This window comes from Bombus terrestris, chromosome 16 (assembly GCF_910591885.1).
Source record: "Bombus terrestris chromosome 16, iyBomTerr1.2, whole genome shotgun sequence".
Taxonomy (NCBI): Eukaryota; Metazoa; Arthropoda; class Insecta; order Hymenoptera; family Apidae; genus Bombus; species Bombus terrestris.
Window position 1 is genome coordinate 1,307,379 of NC_063284.1, and position 21,969 is coordinate 1,329,347.

Sequence of the window (21,969 nt, forward strand, 5' to 3'; positions counted from 1 at the left end):
AATTTAATGCGTAAATAACGAAGAACTTGAAAAATTATAATCTCAAGAAGTTAGCAGACTCGAAGTACGAAAAATGGGGAAAGTAAGTCGTTAGAAAGTTGTTAACTTGGGAAATTAGGAAATTAAACGTATGAAACATTGGAAAACTGGAAAATTAGAAAATTGGAAGCTTCGGAACTTAGGAAGTTATAAATAGGAGAAATTAAACGATTTGGAAATCGGAAATTTGAAAAATTATAAAGATTTTGAAAATTACAGAAAGTTAGATGCATCATAAGTACTAAAAAATATATAAATTCGGAACGTATTGGGAAATTGGAAAAAATTGAAGGATCGGGAAATAAGGAAATTGAATATCTGTCATGGCGACTGGAAGTTGCGAACATTCAGTGACGGGTTCATCTTGTTTCCTGTCCGAGGACCTCTCATGGTCGTGCAGTATCGTGGCAGGTCAACCTCACGTCGTACAGTGAGCATTGTCAGCGACGTTCCTGATTATCGCGTCTCAACCATGACACTGATCGTATTGTCCGAATCGCCTAGTCACTCCACGTGCTAATTAAACGGCTGATTCACTTTATCTTTCAAATTGGATCCAATTGAGACGGTATCGATGAGGAGGTAGAGATTCTGGGGAATTAGGGATTTCTAGGGGAAATTAATTGTTCCACAGAATAATAAGATTGGCAGATGGAGATTTGATTATTGAAAAATTGTGAAACTAAAAAATTAAAAACTTGATATATTAGGGACACAAAAAATTGTTAAGTTGAAAGATTAGAAAGTTACAAATATGATTGTAAGAGAATTGGAACGTTCTGGAATCGGGAAAATCTGGAATTGACACTTCAATAAATCAAGCGATAGAAGAATTAGAAGATTAAAAAAAGATTTCTAGTTGAAACATCAAATAATAAAAAATGCTGAAAAATTTCAATATTTAAAAACTGTATAAATTGAAACAGAATCCGTACCAGTTGAATCATCGAAAAATAAAAAAAAAAATTTGTTAACTATGTAAATAGCTTGAAAAATTGAAAAGCCTAAAATTTCTCTAAAGCTTGAACCAAAAATATTCCATATTTAATCCCTGCGCATCAGTACCAACCGAAACTAACCAGAAACAAATTTTTCCAGCGCAATGCGGCGACATCTCGACGGCCACGTCGTGGACCTTCCGGATTTCCGCCTCGGTTTACATCTTGGCAGTACTGGGCACCTTGTTCGGCAGATACATCGCGAGGTGATACCACTGAGTGAAGGAACTAGGCCACGTGACGGCTGTGTAGTACCAACCTACTACACAAAACTCGAGTCGTCGGTACAGCAACTACAAACAGCAACAACAAAAAGAAAAAAAATCTCTATATATATAAATATAAATATAAATATATAAATACAAAGTAAAAAAATATATATATATATAAATACAAAGTATATATATATATTAAGCGGAACGATTTACGAACGAAGGAATGAACACGGAATGCGTGTCGGGAGAAAGTAACCTAAATAATCAAGCGTAAATAGCGTGTAAGTGTCCGTGGGTGCGAGTCGTGCAGAGAAGAGAGCGCGACAGAAAAAATGAGATAGGAGAGGAGAGAAAAAGAAGTTTGTTAGAGAACCTAATCGTTGCTTGGAACATGGCGGATCCTTGGATCAAACCTTCGATGTACATACAGATATGTGTACATGTATATAAAATTCACTTAAGGAAGCTTCGGTTTTATTGGAGTAGTCGCTTCGGAAAGTATTGTCTTCTTTTAAGGGTCAGGGAGAACCGAACCCTTCTGCAAACGAGCATGTTTTCTTTATATGGCCGAATTGGGTGATGGGATCTTGGGAGGTTTTCAGAGTAATTGCTTTTGGCTGAATTTGTGTCTTTCTTCTCTTTTTTAAACCTTTCTTTTATTTGTCTATGTAGAGTTTACTGGATTATTTGCGTTCTTTTATTCGTCGATCGGTGAAAATGCTGTTAAGCGTGTTATTTCTAGATTATTTTCCTATCCGTAGATGGGTAAAATTATTAATTATTGTCCACTGGTATAATTTCTTTTTTAAACTGCATAATATTCGAATTTCAATTTATTTCGATATTTTCAAATTTGCCCAAATATTTCATTCCAATCAATCTTTCGATTTGCCTAGCAATATCGAAGTACACGTAAAACTTTCGAATTTCAAAAATCTCGATCGTTAAATTTCCCAAGCAACCCGATTCCCCGCAATTTACCTCGCTAATTAGCAACCTCCCTGGCCGAATGCAACGTGCAACGCATCGCGCGATTCCAATTTAAAAAAAAAGCACGTACAGCAGAAACGCCGAAAAAAAAGGACAAAAAGGAATTGCAAAAAATCCTAACCGCTAAAAATATCGAAAAAAAACGAGAACTAAAGGGTGCTGGGGCCAATATTGTGTGCGTTCTGAGTGGTGATACTAGCCCACGTGTTTGTGAGTGAGAAAGAACCAGATAGCAAAACGAAGATCCGAGAAAATAAAAAGAGAAAAACAAAAAAAAAAGGAAGAAACGAGAGAAAACAGAAAGAAGCGAGTGTGAGAGAGAACGAGAAACTTATGACACTTATTTAGGTCCAGGACGTGTCCGCCATGTTCGAAGTGGTGCGTGCTGTTCTCCAGGTCGAACAGAAAACGTGTATTTGCTCGGAACAGGAACGTTTCAGCTGTAATCGTACGCGTTTTAATTAAAGTTCCACTGCACTCGAGCGAAAAGAGAGAGAAAGAGAGAAAGAAAGAAAATTTTTCTGACGTATGCGTGGATATGTATGCGTGTGTACGAGTGTAGAAATTTCAAAATAACGAAGAGAAAGGAAAATGGCGAAGAAACAGGTTTTTCGCTGCGTCACGAGTACCAATGGCTGCTCAGAACGATTATTATTATTATTACTGCCATTATTACGATTATTGTGTCGTCGTGAGAGCTAGAACGAAGGTGTAAATGTGGACTTCTCTCTTCTTCTGTGGCTTCTTTCGCGTGGTTTTCTTTCAGTTCTTGCCACCCCTCGGCTTTCACTCGTGAATTACCCCTAATGTATGGGTGATTAGGCGACTTTGGATCGTAAGACACGCCGAAAAATAATGTAACACTGTTACTAGGAGAATACAGGCGGACTGTGGGAATTTTTCCTGATCCGATCTGATCCGATTTACCTGATCCTCTGGTTTACGAATTTCTACCCTTGGTCGACTCTTAAAACGAAAATGAGTTTGAACGGATTGAATGGATTTTGTTTCATTTATGATTAAAATAGATTTAATGAGTATATTTTTTTTTATTTTTAATTTAGAATTAATTTCTTTAGATATCGATACATGACATTTAAATTTAAGCAGATTTATGTTATTGGATTTACAATTTGCATTAAATTTATAATTTAATCAGTTATATATATATATTTGTGTAAGTTTCTATTCAAGTATGAAATTTAATTTGCGTTAGATTTAAATTAGATTTAATACTGAGTCTATATACATAATCCGATCAATGGAAATAATGAAAATTGCGAAACCATTGTGTTTTATGCAATGTAAAGTGGAGATCGTGAATTTAAGAGTCGATGACAAGGATTGACTTAGCAAGAGAGATCATACGAAACTGAGTGAAGGAAAGGTTACGGTATAGTGACTACTCAGTCCATTTGTTGCTTTGGAACGGATTAATTTTTTTCCTATAAGTCAAATATTTGATACTTTTAATCGAATCAACGATGTTTATGAGTTATAAAGAGAAATAACGAAAGAAAATTTTTCCTCGCCCTTTACATGTATAATTTGTCATATGGGAAGAATGAAGATACTCAAATATTGGAAAATATTGGAAGAAATGAAAAAACTATGAAAAATTATGCAATGAACACCTGAAAGTGTTCAATCCATAGAAAAAATTAATAACTTGAAAGTCAAAAAAAACGTTCAAATATTAAAATAATAAACTCCAGAGCAATAAAAGGATTGACTCGGTCACGGACAAGGGATTATTAAGAGAACCACGACATATCGATAAATCGAGAGAATTCGAACAAGGAACTCGGAGAAGCTGCTAAGTAGCGTTAGATAATCAATTATCTCATCAACTTCCTAACTTATGAAACCAAGTAGACGAAACAAACGGAACTATACCGATACTGAAGCAACTTTAAAAACATTGAAATGAAACAAATGTAATACGCAAAGATCCAAAATCTCGACAAAGTACAGATATTTTTCACCTGGAGCTATTTTAAATAAGGGCCTGCCAATAACTATGCGAACGAAGGAAAGAGATAAGGGGCAGTACTATGATCGCGTAAATTTAGTCGATTCGCTATACATACTTGGATAGTTGGATATACATACTATAAATACAGATATAAATACGGGATATAAATATTATAAATATTATACATACGTTATGTATACATATATATATAAATATATATAAATACTCGAGGACAATTCGATGTTGGCTATAAACTTGTAAACTATTAGGTAGATAGAAGAAAAGAGAAAGAAAGGGAGGACTTCCCCCGAATGAATGGAAACAAGCGAGTAGAGCGGGTTGCCAGTGTCTAGGCGTACAGGTTTTATACTAATCGAGGCATCTCGATGCTTTTTGATGTCTTTGTTATGTCTAATTCACTGTATACTGTGTTATATAATATTAATTAATATATATATATATAATATATATAATTATCATAAGGATTGTATGGTTCTATTAAGAACTGTGAAAGTTTTTATAAATTCGTCATTATAGTATCTAAGAGCGCATGAAAGGTCTATAAAATTTTGTGATACATTTGACGATCGAGTTTTATGATATAGTGCCGTTTAACTGTGTTTGAAAAATTTGTTGTCGTTTACTTATTCTTTTAGAACCGATTAGTTTTGGTCGATATAGATTAAATTAAGTTTATTATTTGGAAATTCTTGAATCAAAATTCAACTGATCTTATGTATGTAATTAAAAATTAATTTATGATTACCTGTGTTAATTACTATTATTAATCGAACCGTAGAATATACCTAATTTGTTAGCTTAGTTCTAATCTCTGATTAAGGTTCATTTTACTCCAACTTAATTTTAATTAGTCTTAGACATAACCTAAGGCTTACCTATACTATATGTACTAATTTAAAGATTCGTATAGTATATCTTGAATAAAATAAGCTTCGTATAGTTACGAATTTAATATAATTTGTAATAACTTGAAACTTTATTCTATATGAATCATTTTACGTTTGTTTAACTACTCTAGTCAATTCCAAGATGATAGACGACAAGAATAACAAGCTTTAATTATTGATAAATTACTAATCTTAAAATTATTAATAAATCTTTTATACAATTTGAAATAAAATCCGGATCTGAATAAAGTTATATCTTCTTCTACGATTCCGAATAAAATTGGGGACTTACACAATTTTGGTTTCTACATATATCATAATATTTAGACACAAAAGCATCGAAATGTTTCAATAATTACAGCAAACAATGCCGGATCGCTGTTGCTGCGTATAAGACACTCGAAACTCTGAAAATCGATTAAAAGCTCGGCGAACCGATAGGTCAAGCATCATCCCATATTTCTAGCTAGAAAAAAAAAAAAAAAATCAAAACGCGGCTTGTTCCGTCATTTTTTATCCTCCCAGTCGTCAGAGAAACACAGTTCCAGTCTTTTATTTCTTCGCGAGAAAGAAAAAGGGAAAACGGGAAAAGAAAGGGATGAGTTTTCCTGTAAATAGTAGGTTTAACGATTTTTCACGTAGAAGGAGCGAAAAATAAAAATGAGAAGTGACAACATTGAAGAAATTAGGAAAGGGAAAAAGAACATTTTTCCGCAAGAAAAATATGAAACGAAGGAAGATGTGGTGACGAAGAGAGAAAAAGGAACAATTGGATAGATTTGCGAAGAATTCGGTTTTATATAGAATGAGAGAGTGTAGATTTCAGGGTATTTATATCGAAGGTTAAATAGTTATATACAAGAAAAAAAATATTTAAATATAAATTATATTATAAATATAAAAATATAAATATAAATATGGAAGAATATATTATATATATACTATGTTTTTATTGTTGTGAAGTTATTGAAAAAATAGCCTACGAGTGCTGACTCGTTGGGCCTCCTCGTGTTTCATCGATGAACAAACTTTTCTCAATCTGTCGTCACTTCCATCGTCATATTTCTGTTCTTTTCCTTTTCTTTTTTTTTTTTTTTTTTTCTTATCGAGTGAAAGCTGGCAGTGGATGATCTTTTCTGTCCAATGTGAAGTTGACTATAGTGACTATTAAGAAATGGAATTTTTTCGTAGACATTGTGAACTTGCTTTAAACCGAAATAAATTTTAAGGAAACATCGTTTCGTACGTAACAATCTTAAGGCGAATTAATTAAACAATTCTAATTAGAGTCCAAACTTTGTAATACAAAAATTAACGTTTAACAACGTTCTCGAAACATTTTAAAGCAAGTCTCCGGAAAATTTAATTTCTTACTTCGATAATTCATTTCCAATTTTTAATTATGTAGAAATAATGCAATCTTTTGTGAATATCGTTTAGGTATCATGTTTCTCGACGTATTTAAAATTGCATCGAGTATGAGAAATGATTTCTAGGTGACAGAGAGAGGCACGTTCGATGAAATAATGCTTCTGTTCCGAGGCGAATACTATGGGAATGTACCCGCGTTCCTTCGATGATGTAAAATAATGTTTATATCGTAACGAGGATTCGAAAGACAGGTACTTGCGGAGGTGCGTAGTGGGAAACGCGATTTCGAAAGCGAACGAACACGATCCGGACAATTTTCAAGGTGATAGGATCAAAGATTGAACAATTTAAAAAAGGAAAGACATCGTCGATTCTGAATATTTAAACTTAAGGAAATAATATCTCTTGATTAACAAATTTTAACATCTCCCATACTTTATTTCATCAAATTCACGAAACATATTTCGTGAAAAATAGCCGAACGTTTAATTGCGCACGTTAAAATGTTCACGATGCACCATGCAACAAAAGAAATTCATATGTCTTCAAGTTTCGATGAAACTTTATTAAACTTCTTCGATAGCGAAGAGATTCGATGATATTACTGGCTACTGCCAAAAAATGAATGTCTTTTTTTAGAGTTAAAAGAAATCTTCCCTTATCACCAAATATTACTAGCTACTGCCAAAAAAATGAATTTCTTTTTTTAGAGTTAAAAAAAATCTTCCCCTATCACCAAAGCGTAAAAGTTTAACTAAAAAAGAAAAAAAAAAACAAGGAAAATGCACTAAATTGAAGCGATTCGTTCCCTACCCTCGTCGCGCGCACACGTTACTGCCTGTAGAACGAAACACAACGACTACTACCGTCTCTAGTCTTAGTAATTTACATGGTAATTTCAATTTTGTAAATTGAATGAATTGGAGAAGAAACCTTCAGCAACTCTCGGTCGAGAAAATTCGAAATTCATTCAAATCACAGCACATTCAATGTAAGAGCTAAAAAGTAGCTTGTGACTATAAGCCACTGCCTATAGTCACTACATGTAATCTGCACTGTACTATAGTAATTATTGTGACTCCTATGGTTATTATATAGTATAGTGTGGTGACAATCGTAGTCACTGCGACGACTACGCCCAGTCATTACAAACACTCCTCTAATCAAATGAATTTAAAACGAATTCAAACGAATCTCAAAACAAATTTCCTTTAAATCTATTACGTATATCGAATTACGCCTTCATTTTTACTTCGTCGATTTTTAAAAACAAGTTTGAGGTTAATTGTAACTTTTGATAGATAATTCTAAATCCAATCTTCAAACGACTAAAACGCATAAAAAGAAAAAGAAAAGACAAATCGACGAAACTCTTCGAAGAGGCGAAGGAGAACCTAAAAATCTCATGGAAATCAATTTGAATAGGGGGAATTTGAGTTTCGAGATCTCGATCGAGACGGCAACCATCTCGATATACCCGTACTAACCACGCTAGGTTAAGGATAGCCACGCGTAAAGGACGCCTGATACATTTTTTTACCGAACGAAAAGAAAAAAGAAGAAAAAATGCGAAAAAAATGAAAAAGAAATAGAGATACCAGCTTTATCTCGAACCATGATGTTAGAGGTTAGGCGTGGAAAGGGGTGGATTTCACCCTCAACTGAACTTTACGAAACGTGTAATAAAAAGGAGAATGAAATGAGATGACGTATAGAGCGTTTTATGCGCTCCGTATTCTCGAAAATGAGAATTTTACGACCTTTCGAATTTCGAGTTTCGAAATGTTCCGCTTTATGGCGAAAGCCACGTGACTCTTTGCGCGACCAATGGCGTGCCGCCTATTGGATCGATGAATGGAAAATGCAGAAATTATACATTGACACATTGACACTCACATACATGAACTATTACGACGATACTTATTAATGTAAATGGTTTTTCATTACTATATTATAGATGTTACTTAATAATATATTTACAAATAATTAAGCGACAGGCTGATGGTTTCATTTATACCTTACCCTAATTTACATACTAATAGGTACGTGTTCTATAGTAATTTATCAGTATATGTATTTTCACGGATAAGTAGACAGATCGCCGATGCAATGTTAAAAAAGTTAGGCAAAAAATTTGCACAAGTACAAGAGCCTCCATCGTATGCACATTTCTTCTCCGATGTTTTTGGCGGAAGAAATATACGAGTGCACGGTGGGAGTAGAAATGTTCATTCGATGGATTAAGGACGAAAAAGTAGAAAAATTGCTTCAAAGTTCGATTAACTGTTTGAAATAAATTACTTTTTTTCATATTGATTGCAGAACAACAACGAGGGTACAATAGGCAGCCAGTAGCAACCAATAGCAACCGGCAGTAAACAACAGTACTCAATATCAACCAGCAGCAACAGCTTTCGTGGAAATGGTTATACAATAGAATAAAAATTAAGTTTCTGTATTGCAGAACAATCATAAAAAATATATTTAGTAAGAGTTTCAATAGATCAGAGTATCTCGACAGCATTTTACAATCTTGTTGCTTATCCTTTTCGCTATCCAATCCTACAAAAACCTACAAAAGAAGTAAAAAATGAAGTTAGGAAGTAGTTAAGCTAGTACGAAATCTAAAACAGACCCGTGTAAAGAAGGACAACGAAATAGTTTTCGGAAATTCCGAGGAAAGATGCCTAATTCCAAGAATTATCGAGATAGTGCTACCTCCTGTACTACGTAATGTTCTCCTGTTACAAAATCGCTATTTTGGTCGACAAATTTCTTTCTCGGATGCTTTCAGATAACGACGTCCTTTGCAGGAACGTCGAAAGGTTCCAAATACCTCTTGCGCTATTTTGTTCTCCTAATACTTATCAATACCTACCTACAGTACTCACTAATGTCTAACAATACCTACTGATACTTATCTATTTTGTTGAATCTGTTCTTCATTTTTACAATTTGTACCTTAAAAATTTACGGGGATTAGAAAGCAAGGATTCGCGGATTGTTGATGTTTGTAGGATTTAAAATGATTATACGCTTTGTTGGATTGCAAAATATTTTGCTCCGTTCAGTTTCTAAGTTTACAATTTTGCAATGAATCCATAATTTTCTATAGACTAATTTGTTCGATTGTGTAATTTCACAATAATCTGGTTCCGTAGTTCGTTCGTTGACGCTGAAGTAACCTTTCTCATCTGAAAACGACGATCAAACACTTATACGTGCCCGTGATACGCTGCAGTGTTTTGCCGCTCGTTTTTTAAATCGCCTTTGAACACCTGCTTTCCTTTTCTCACCAAATACCCCAGGGAATGTGCGCGTAGTTGGGTTGTTTGATCGGCAGAGGCGGTGGTAGTTGGTGGAATATATTTTGACGGATAGGATTCTTAACGCAAAGGATTCTTTAAAATAATATAAACCAAAGAAAATAAAAATGTGGAGGATAATAAAAAAGGCAAACAACAAATTCCGACAATAAATATGTTTTATTACACATATATCTTATACGAGGATTACACCGATAAATACATGTTCATTTAACTGTCCAGCAATCAAACACATAGTATTTAGTTCTTATTTTATAAATTTTTTTGCCATCTTTTTTTTCCTTTCTAATTCATTTTTGTTACCCCTATTTCATCTCTCGCGATCATTCAACGTTTCATCATCGTGACCATGCCGCATGATACAATAATAGTCATCGTCATCACCATTGTGGGTCGGTAAAATCGTTAAATACACAATAACAAGCACACATATTCATTCGATGAGGAAAATATCATCATGAACGCGGTTGTCGCTTGTATTCCACGTTACAAAAACATTCGTCATTAGTCACGAGAGGGAGCTTACTATAGGGAAATATTATCTTTGGTTCGTCGCAGAACCCATGAAAAAAGAAAGGAAAAAATATGTACAACAATTCTAGAGAAAACCATGGAATTAAATCTATATGTTACATATCAAGGTCACCACAAGGCAAACGGAGAAAATCGGAGAAATCGGCAAAAAATTATACGCGTAGATATTTTGTAATTATTTTTTCCCGTCGTTCGATCGGTCGTTCTCACTCGAATCTCACGATCTTCGCAATGTCCAAAATCTGTTTATCGTCTTTCGAGCGGAACATTGTCGGAGGGATCCCAAAATGGAACAGCGTCATGTCAATTCTTTTTTTGTTTTTTTTTTTTTGTTTTATTTTTTTATTTCGATTAATTCTCATCGTCTTCTTCTCGTTGTTAAATATTTAATTATCATTAGTTACTTGGTTCGCTTACGTCCTAAAGAACATTTAGGTTTTTTTTTTGTTTCCATTCTTTTCGTTTATACATTAATTTCTCAGCTTAATATCTAGTCGTGTACTCGTAGCCTTACGTAAATTACTCTTAATGATCTAAGCTTGGTGCACAGCACCAAAAAACACTCACTAGATTCACTGCCTACGGACACAGATACAAGTATTCGCCTCTTTCTCGAGCAATTGACGCGTATCGGTCATTTTTCCTTGGCCGCTATTTTCTCGTCAGAAAGTCGAATACGTGAAAACATTATCACGATTGATTTCCTCGTCGTTTTATCGACACGATAAATTTGTTTTCTTTGTTCAGTTAGGCATATATCAAAAAGGAGAAAATAAATGCATCGTAAAAAACACAAGGCCCAAAAAGGATTTTTTACAAAAAAAATATATGTATATATGTCTGTGTATATATACCAGTTGAATTTCGATGAAAGATCGCGATGCTTCGAGAAAGAGAGCGAAGAGAATCGACGCCCGACTTGAGATCGAGCATGGATCCTTGAGTTTGAGCGATTCACAGACATCCAAGCGAGAGAGTAGTTCGTTATTTCATTTTATTTCCATTTATTATTATTATTTTTTTTAATACCTTTTCTCTTTTTCTTTTTTTTTATTCTTAGTCTCGGTTTCGTAAACACATCGAGTTGCAAAGTTCTAACTAATTTAATTCTCCACCTCGCTGAGTCCCCTAAGTAATCTACCATCGCTACAAGCTAGAACGCGCGATGATGTCTCGCTGTTTGTTCACGATTTATAATTCATTTTTTCTTATTTATCCTGAATGAAGAAAAAGAGTTCGTTTCTCGAACGACGAAGTGACTAACAATACTCTTTGGTTAAAAACGATCGCGTGTCTTCTGTGTAGGTACGTATGTATGCCCCTGACCCTCTCTGTCGATCACTATACCTTTCTCTTTCTCAAACCTTTTAACCATTCAACTTTAATTCTTTTGTAAAATTATCGAATCTGGTCTCTACCGCAGCCACATAGCCAATTTGGCCGAAATTGGAATAAACGGTCCAACGTAGACGTTCAATTTCTTCAATAACCAATCGAGGATCAGCTGGCTGCGTAGGAGATCCTCCGGATCGTTGGAATATCGCGATCGGAGCTGCTTGTACCGTGAAATTGATATGTCAAGATAGGATCCTACCACTGAGGCGAGATGAGATATTTCCTTCGGGATTTCCTCGAGTTGCGTCGTTTTTCATGTTCTCGTTCTATATATTACGATAATAAAGGGAACCTAATAAAGACACGGTGATAGTCTTTACCGTGATCGGTCCACCTGGGTAATGTACAGGTACTTGGTGAAGAGATTCGTGCCCTCCATATTCGAGCCAGAGACGCGCCAATCTGGGGCCGATCGAACGACGACTATGGGAAGGGAGAAAAGCGACAATGGTAACGACGACGATGCTCCTCTCTGTCTTTCTATCGAGGATGGTTCATCGTGGACGCTGTCGTCACGTCTCGAATTAGTCGAGACGAAGCGATTTAGGACCGTTGCCCATAGCTGAGACGCGTCAGCGTCTGAGCAAAACGATCGCGTCAATGTGGGTTGTCCTCCATCTTCCAAATTTCTTTCCTGGCTGATCTTTATTCTCTTCTGACACGTCAGGAAAGACCCCGAGTTTATTTGTCGAGGTCTGAACTAGCGGCGACTAGACGTTCCTTTTCCACTTAATCGTTTTTCTTTCTCTCACTCTTTCCTTTTCTCTTTGTCCTGTCTCTCCTGTTGAGACAAGGTTTCTTCCACTGTTCCGGGGAGTGGAGCTTGGCCAAAAAGGAATATAGATAGACACATAGACATTTAGTCAGTGGCAGCGAGCTAATGATTACTGACGCACGCGCCACCAGGTCTGCTGCACCTTCTCGTGGAGCTTCTTGCAAATACCCGCGAATCTCAGTCACATTCCAGCGGTCTCCTCCGTGTCAATGGTATAGTCCTCTTCCAGTGTCACCTGAAGAGTCAATAAGTTGATTGGATAAGTTTCACGAGGTTTTATTAGCTACATAAATTAAAAAGCTCAAGAGAATTTAGAAACCACGATCAGCAAGTCTACGGAGTCTAATCTGTCTATCAAGAGAGTACAGAGTCTATTTATATATCAAGAGAGCACAGACTATCCAAAGAAACTAAAGAATCGAACAACTTGAGAACTCCTCTTTTAAAAATTTGGCAAAGAGCCTTGAGACGATGCTTACCTGGAAGTGTATATTATCGGACTGTTGTTCGTTCTTCTGTTGATCGTTGGACGGTGGTGACGGAGGGATCATGGAATGATACCAGTCTCGATTCTCCTCTAGGTTATCCAGAATATCCCGAGCACCGGGATAAACCAATTCTGCCCAAGTTTCCCAAAGAGGATGGACAATGTAGTCTATGAAGCCGACCTGCGACTTCTCCACGGTGGGATTGTATCTGTCGCACATTGGGCTAATCACCATTTTTCTTTCGCGTTCTCGATCTCCCTGACGGAATAACTCCTCCATCAACCGTTGGACCCATTGTCGATATAAGAATAATGGTTTCGTGGGATTTGATAGATCAGAGCAGTGTACTGCGTTTGCTATAACCATTATTCGATCACTGTACGTTTTCAATACGAGAACGCCAGAGCCAGCAACTATTTTGGTTTCCACCGTGGTCTTCAACTCTGCTAGCAAAGTCATGTGTTTGGACATATCCGTGGACAAAACTATATCAATGGTCATCTTTCTGAAGATCCGGCGTTGCTTCTTCGTCAAGTTGCGGAGTATGTCACAGCACTCGTTCTGGAGCAATTTGAACGCCACTGCCAGATGATGGTTCTCCAGAACGGATTCATCATTGTACATGAGAGCGAGCTCGGAGCCTAAAAAGGAGAAAATTAAGGTTAACATTTGCTAAGATACTACTTTGTCAAGATTAATGTTACATATATTACATTAAAAGAGTATCGAGGAGCGAATCATTGATGATGGTGTGAAGACTTCGCTTAGTATAAAAATTCTATACCAAAGAAAAAATTCTCTGAGCTTCCATGAAAAACACACTTACCGATATTAACCAGGAACTGGTTGGTCAGTCCAGGATGATCTACGTCGTGAATGGCTGCGGCAAACAGGGCAGCTGCGATTTCCAATGGTGTGAAAACGGACTGTAATTAGACAAACCAGCTTCAATTAGCTGACCAGTATTGCTGCGCGTTAATTGGATATCAATCCAAGCTTAGAGAATATTAATTAACGCGAATCCCAAACACGCTGGCATACTATATAACGATACAATCAAACACATCAGGAGAAGACGTCAATTTAAACGTGTAATTATCCAACTGTAAAATTCTTCTTCTAAAAGACCATACAGCTATAAAGGCAATTATTCTCACTAGAGAAAGGATCTTGAATTACACGTATAGAATCGTTTCCCAAAGGAAGAAAGGCTATTGCGTTGTTCTCTGGCACACATTTAGAATTGTGAAATTGAATAGAACGATGAATGAATATATATATATATTAACCTCGAGCGCGGGCGTGCTGAGCAGAATGTGGGTGGACTGGGTCACATCAGCCGCGTGTAGACTATTGTGGAAAGGATTCTCCTTGACGTAGTGATCCTCGAGGGTCGTCATGTAGTTGAGGAACGTCTGGGGCAGTATGCACATTGCCTTGAACAAATCACGGCTTTTGAAGATTGTGTACGTGATACAGGTCAATGGCCTATTGTTGCTCAGATCGCCTAGCCGGAAGATGTCGATGCCCCATGTGTTGATGCTTAATAGAGCCTGTAATGATTAAATCGAATTATTACCAATTAGTTTACAATAATTATAAAATAGAGAATACGAGATTTGTAAAGATTTACGGCGACAAACCAGACCTGTGTTAACCGAGAGTAGGTTTAGGTCTATTTGCTAGATGCGAAGGTTTTGAGGGATTTTTAGAATGACGACGGTGTCTTTACCGAATTAATTATTTTCCTACGTTATATATCAGAGAATGGAATTTTTAATTTTATTCTAAACTGAATTTCTTGGCAGGAGATCATTACATATTATTATAACGTTCTAATTCTAATGTCAGACCGTGGTCCTTAACTCCAAACCTGAAGAAGACTATTAGAACACCAGAGAATCGGATAGATCGATTTTTATGATTTTGTACCAAGTCATGTTTCTTCGCTAAAATTATTTACCGTTTGTTTTATTTGCTGAAATTCTTAAGATAGTTTATTTTCTCGAGAAACGTAAACTCTCTGTTTGTTATCCGGCTGGAACAATTAATCTTTTAGACAGTTTTTCGGCGGCACAATTCGCAATATTGCTCATGCAACATACTTAGCACCGGCACGCGATTTTAGAAGGTTTTTAATCGTTTACCGAACTGGCGAAGAAATTGTTAATGAATGGAAAGTTCCTTATTTAACGCTAATTAACGTGTTCACGGTTAACTCATGTCCAACCGTGGCCCTGAACATATGTACGTAACCACGAAATTGAAGAAATAATATAATCTTTCTAAAATTCTTCATAGAAACTATCAACTTCCACGCACCACTAATTATTATTTTTATAAACCATTTACCTATCTACGTGCAACGTATCAATCGCGAACCTGAAATTAAACTGATCAGTTAAAACACTCGAACTGCAAATTGTTTATTACGATTCGAACTGAACGCCGTAAATTTTAACACAGGCCCGGCGAAATCGACCATGATTAATTTAAACTTTTTCTGAATCGTATCTAGCCGTGTTTTCTCAAAACAAACAGGCAGTGGCCAGCGTAGCGGGCCAAATAAGGAGTTCGAAAGCATTTCACGACTCTGAATCAGAACGTGTGGGTTCAGGGACGATTCTAAGGCCTCGTAAAATTCGGCATTATTATCGAAATGACGTTTTAGTCGACTAATTGATCAGATAATATTTTCATATTTTTCGTATATACGATATTAAATAATATTATCTATTTTTGCCAGTTCAGTTTATTTTTATTATTACTCGCAAACGATTCTAATCCTGTGTGACGCTGTACAATTTTATTATATTACGGTTAATTCGTTAAAATCCAAAATCTATCTGAAGTATAATAAAAATCATGAAGAATGAATATACAACTGTGCGAAGAGATAATTATATAAAAAAGGATGTAAAGCAAAGTGAAAATTATAATACAATTTTAATCTGTCATAGAATTCTACGCCTAATTCTAAGTCTAAATTCTAATCTCTTAATTCTACGTATCTTTTACTCTTTCTTTTTTCGATAGAGGACAGTTAGTGAAATCTAATTAACTGTATATTATTGTCATATGTAAAATAACTAAAGAAATTATCTTTTTTCAGGTTCCAGTCTATCGTTTCCATATGAAATAAAAACCGGCGGACCCTGAAGCCTCGTAAGGCGTGTTGCACCGGAAACGAAGAAGTTTTTTCAGACTCAGGAAGCGTCTCATCAGCATACAAAGCGGTAGCTGATTATGTGAAAGTCGTAGCTACTCTCCTCGCCAGGAACGAGGATTTGCATCGATTATGCAAAACCAAATTCTATTTTCGATTGTTCTCTGAATGAATTTGGAGAAACGCAGACTACAATCGGGTTCACGCATATTTACTATAATTCACGAAACTGATTCAAGCTAGGCGGATTCTATGAATAGAGACGAAGGCTAAATACGAAGATCAATGAATGTTGTAACGTTATGTTTGTTGAACCGAGAGTCAAACGACTTGAATGGAATTTTTCTTGTTAATTCTCGTCTCTTTAATTCCGTACGTAGTTCTCGTATAGTTTGATTGTTTCGGAAATTTAAAATAGCTAAAATTCACGATGATACGTAGAAACAATAAAACTACGAGCAGTTGGTAGTTTGCAGCTTGGAATTATTTTAGAGAAAAGCGAATTCTATCGGTTTGAAAATAAGCTAACATCTTTGTAAATAAACCAGGATTATGAAACGAATTTACATGGAAACTCGCGGAACTCTTAAAATCGCTAACAAGATGCAGACCGGATAAATAATTGTGCGTGAAATGAAACTGCATATGAAACTTTCTCGTACACGTCTGCCAAATTCTCTAAATCGAGCCATTATTAACGAAACAAAAGGATAAAATACGTTTACGAAATGTAAATATAAATTTACAACTATACTTATAGTAATAATCACAGCTTCTACGTGTGCATCTTGGTAACAAATTTAAATGAAATGTTTAATCAATCGCCAGGGTGGATTTGCAAATTTTACGTATTATTGAAATTACAATAATCAATATAATTGCAATTCTATCGATATTTCGAATTTCTGTTTACTTTGAATCTTTTCAAACTATTTTATTCCAGATTAACCGTTAATAATAAAATAAAGCAAAGGAAGTTTCTAAATAAATGTACCCTCGAAGAATAACAAAATTGCCAGAAAATCTTCAAAAGACCGTTTGTATTTTCACTAGGAACAAAGAAGTTCCTATATTCAAATTAGATGCGATCCAGCCTCGTGAAAAATTCTTTAGCGGTGTCTCGCTAATTAAGGTGAAACGACGATAATGATACCGATAAGGAATCGAAGAAATCAGGTTATCGTAGGCTAGCGACCTCGTCCCAAATTTTTCATCGACGTACGTATGCTGTTTCGTGCACATGATCGTAAATATAGTCAGCATTGGCCTTTCGAAGAATCGAAATCTCACGGTTATCAGTCTCACGATGCATCAAGTACGCTCGGCATGGCGGTGTAAATAAATTGTTAATAAAATAGGAGAAATAGAGGTTCGTCGCGCTGTTTTATATCTATTTTATTTTCATAGACGAGATAAAGTTCTTTTTCCCTGTGGAAGCTTTTAATTAGCTGCGTTTCAATTGCCTCGACTAGTATATATTAGGTTGTCCGAAAAGTTTCTTTCGTTTCATCGTTTTATTATTTTATCGAATTAGGTATCATCTATTTCGTTATATTTCTATCACTATGTTCGTGCATAATTCAATAAACTGATATAAAACAAAAAACATTGTGCGTCCATTATTTCCATATAAAACGAAAGAAACTTTTCGGACAACCTAATACTCAAAAAGAAAATGGAAAAAATTATGACGAACAAAACTGAACAACAAAATTTGGATAGTCACCATGGTAGTAGTGAACGATTCTATTTCATTAAAAATTTTCGTAAGTTCGTAGTTGTTCGATAAAGTATCAACGATAATTCCAGTACAAATAAATAAGGATAAGTTTAAATGTAAATGAGGATTGTAGTAAAAAGAGAAAGCTGTTCGAAAATTCCATAAAAAGATCACGTAGACATGTTTACCAACGTTTAATCGATTTTTCAGCCGATTTCACGCGACACGGACCAGCATAAAAGAAGATTTAAAAACGTGCACGGTGCTCTAACGGTTACGTATTTGGAAATGGATTTTCCCTATAAATGTTGCCAACTATTCTCGTCCTTAGCGCTATGTTTACTCCCTGTTAATTGAGAAACAAGGTAAATATTGAAAAGTCGAGGCCGTTGCTCTCGACGCTGGAAGTTTCCTAGATTTATAGACTCCTCCGTGAAACTTATGCTAATAGACACGTGTAATGTGATAAGGATAAGGAAACGAGAGGGACAAAGAATCGTTTCATTCGGTGCGATATTTTCCTTGAGTTTCATATTCCGGAAAATTTCCTACAATTTCGTTCTAGGATTTGGTAATTGAAAATTTCGGCGCAAAAATACTTTTCTATTAATAGAGATAAATAAAATAAAATAAAATTCGAAGATCAATTATCAGGAATTTTCCTACTCATATTTCTATCCACGTTTTCTGCAATTTTAATCGAATAACGCATAAAGGGAAGAATACGAAACTGTAGACAGAAACGGCATCCGTAGAAAACGCGAAGCCTGTGGAAATCTGAACAAGTGTCAGAGTCGGAAATTCCAGGGATACATAATCGTGACATAAGTGTTTCGCGTCCCGAGACAGAACAATTCTATTACATAAAAACTCGAAGAATCTGTTACTAGCCTTTTACTTAAACGAACATGTCTCGTTCAAATTCAGTCAGCGTGAACAGTTAGCACGAAGCACAGTCTAAAAGGAAATTATGTTACGTCACGGTTATTGCAACGAAGATTTTCATTCTGTTGAAACTTCTGAAGTCTGAAGTTGATAGATAAATAAATCAACGTTAAAGAAACAAAATACGAAAAAAACTTTCGCTAACCATATCGCGAAACCACAGTTTTACATTTTTTATTCTAAACTTGACACGATTCTATGTAAATCTCCAGCCTAAAAAGAATTGTATCACTACTATATAACTAAAGTATCCAAGCGTCTAAGAAACTACACCGAAGGGACGAACGTACGATCAAAAATTAAGTTACGAAAGATGTGCCATATCTCCTGACTCGATAAAAGCTCCCAAGGTACCTCTAGTATGAAAATATAAAACACGTGTCTGTGATCAAAGTAGCTCGATGAAAAGAAAAGAAGAAGACGTTTTACAACTACATGCAAAACTTAGATTGCTAAGCGTAGAATAGACGGTCACAGTCTTCGAATTGTGTCAGAGATTACACGTGTTCCTGACTGGCGTCTAGCATGATTAATAATTAGACAAGGGGCGTGGAACTAACCATGAAACCAGCGAAGCTGAGCGGTATAGCAAGCTACGTGATCCGATTTATGGTCTGGAGAATGTAGAGACCGAGACTCGGTGATCGTGTCTTGTGAAAATTTAATTAACGCGGATTTAAAGGCGGTTTCTCTGATCTTGGTCAAGAATTATGAGGTTGTCCCGAGGTTCGGACATGCTTCAACAATGGAGATCGTCGAAAAATTCTCTACGATTCGTCAAACGTGCAACGAACTCGTTTCTGAAACGGAGAACTTGTTTCCGTAAAAGGATATCAAACTTTGAAAATCTCTTATCACGATCTTCTCGATTCTCGATTAATTCATTTTGAAGCATTAATTTGGAAATGAAGTTAGGACCGACATTGAAGAGAAATCCATCTCGAGATTAGTTTAGAAATGTGTTTCTCCTTAAATTATTTCTCTCGGCGAAATAGCTGCTTAATTTTACTTTACAAATACTCAGCAATCGCTGATACTATTTATGATATTCGACCAGACACTTGGTTTACAGGAAGTTTCTCATGCGACTTCCAACTCTTGCAATTAGACTTTGAAACCGGTTGTGCAAGTGTTTTGTTCGAACGCGACACTTGCACAAGGGACACTGAATTCGTAATCGAGGTCTTCCGGATGAGTAGAAAGTGTAGAGTACCGTTAATTAATTTCGCTTTCGCGACTCTTGTTTCGCGTTCTGGGAACCACTTATGCAATTCCACCTGAATCATATCGGCCAAGTGGTTACTTAACAGTACAGATAGTTATCAATAACTTGGATGATTCATTGGACAAGTGCAAACGTGAGGAGATTACCAGGAAATTCTGAGATCTTGTCTCATCGACTGTCATTTCGCTTCATCAATTAAAATAAAAGCGTTTGCTTTTCTCGATAGCTACGATTTTTCTATTACTGTGAATATCGTAAGCCATATTTCACGATAACTGGTAACGCGGCGTTCTCTTCATTTTCTATTTGCGATTTTTATAGTTAACTAGTTGGCCCACGGCGGTCAACTTGCAAGAAAAATGACGTAACAAACGTATAACAGAAGAGATAACTTTCCTTTACTGAACAAATTTCTCATACGGCTAACTATAAGCGAGCTAGAAGCTGCCAGAGCTTGGAGAAAGGCTGAACGAGATGAAATTAAAAGACGCTACTTCGTGACTTGTTACTTGAACGCAATACGGATCCTCTATTTTGCAAATCCATGGAACAACTCTTACAGTGTACAATTATCGATTAGTACCGAGCCATAGTTCCACTTTAGATTAATAATTACTTTGCAGGAAACTTCCTCGCCACATACTAATTATACTATTCGATGTTAAAAAAGTCATTGAAAAACACTACGAAACAACAACAAGAATTAAAACATACTCGGTAGAAATAAAGCCATCTTTCTTTCTAAATTCGCATCTTCAAACTAAACGTTGCCAATTTCACATTATCGGGGATCGATGATCTTTTAGAAATAAATATAGTTGAAAATCGAACACTTTCCCGTGGGATACGGTGAGATTTTAAAAAGAATGACGCCAAGCACGCGGAAACATTGTGTAGATTTTAGCTAATCTTCCTGCAGATTAATCCTAAACGAGTGAATTTGATTTTGAACAAGCGAACTCTCGATTAAAACACGTCTCGTTCGACTATTTCCTGGTTCGTCGGGATAATGCATAATCGCAAAACAAGACAACTTTCTTACCTCGCCGAGTTCTTCCTCGTGAGGTGTCTCGACACCATGAAGCGGCACACGTTCCCCGGTGAAGCTGTTCGTGTGTGTGAGGGGTCGTTTTACGCCGCTTATGTGTGACATGGAAGCTGGGCCTTTTTGCACGCGGTCCTTCTTCTTCGCCTCCTTTTTATCTGCACCTCCGGTAGCTGACGAGTCCTCGTCGGTTGGTAGAGACGGTATATCTACATCTTGTTGTTTATCTATTATAACATTTTATTATTTTATTATTGTAACAGTTATATAGGATAAGGTAGTAAGAATATATGAAAAATTGAGATATATATGATATATAGCATGTATTATGCAAGTAGCATATAATAAAGTATAGAAGATTTATCAAGAAAAAAAGATAGTATAGAGAGGTAAATAGTATACAGAAATCTGTTGGCGTTTTATCAGATTTGTTAAAGTTTAAAGCGACGCTTGTTTGATTCGCTTTGCAAGGTTTTTCATTATTCGATTTATACGCTTTGGAAGATGTGGTTCTGCTTGGATCTGATTTGATCTGCTGCCTTCTATTGCTACGATTCAGTTCGATTTGATTCTATTTGGTCGAAGGACTTGGTTTAATCTAATTTTGATAACTTGGTTCGATTTAGTTGGAAGAAGTTTCCGGTGGTTTCGCGTGACTTGGAAAGTTGTGTGAGAAATAGGAATAGTCTTTGATACGAAGCAACGCGTAATTCTGAATCCTGAGAAACTATCGTGTGCGGATAAATTGGTAAATTAAAAAATGACTAACATTTTATAATTTACCAATTAATTCGTAAATAGAGCTGGATTTTCTAAATTGCGCCGAGAAAAAGGGTGTAAGTCGCGTTTGCATC

General features: G+C 35.9%; 2 protein-coding genes across 24 annotated transcripts in view; one reads left to right on the top strand and one right to left on the bottom strand.

Moving 5' to 3' along the window:
- LOC100643304 overlaps positions 1-8,492 on the top strand; it is a 316,203-nt gene extending 307,711 nt beyond the window's left edge. For all 5 annotated transcript variants that reach the window (XM_048413546.1, XM_003401592.4, XM_020867214.2 and 2 more), the window contains one exon: positions 1,138-8,492. In XM_048413546.1, the coding sequence (XP_048269503.1) occupies positions 1,138-1,247 (110 nt within the window). In that variant the 3' untranslated portion in view covers positions 1,248-8,492. The remainder of the gene's footprint in view (positions 1-1,137) is intronic.
- A 1,470-nt stretch (positions 8,493-9,962) lies between these two features.
- LOC100648035 (cAMP-specific 3',5'-cyclic phosphodiesterase) overlaps positions 9,963-21,969 on the bottom strand; it is a 359,695-nt gene continuing 347,688 nt past the window's right edge. For all 19 annotated transcript variants that reach the window (XM_012317596.3, XM_020867272.2, XM_020867271.2 and 16 more), the window contains 5 exons: positions 21,113-21,342; positions 14,304-14,567; positions 13,841-13,940; positions 13,006-13,655; positions 9,963-12,761 (listed from right to left, as the gene is read on the bottom strand). In XM_012317596.3, coding sequence (XP_012172986.2) covers positions 12,708-12,761; positions 13,006-13,655; positions 13,841-13,940; positions 14,304-14,567; positions 21,113-21,342 — 1,298 coding nt within the window. In that variant the 3' untranslated portion in view covers positions 9,963-12,707. The remainder of the gene's footprint in view (positions 12,762-13,005; positions 13,656-13,840; positions 13,941-14,303; positions 14,568-21,112; positions 21,343-21,969) is intronic.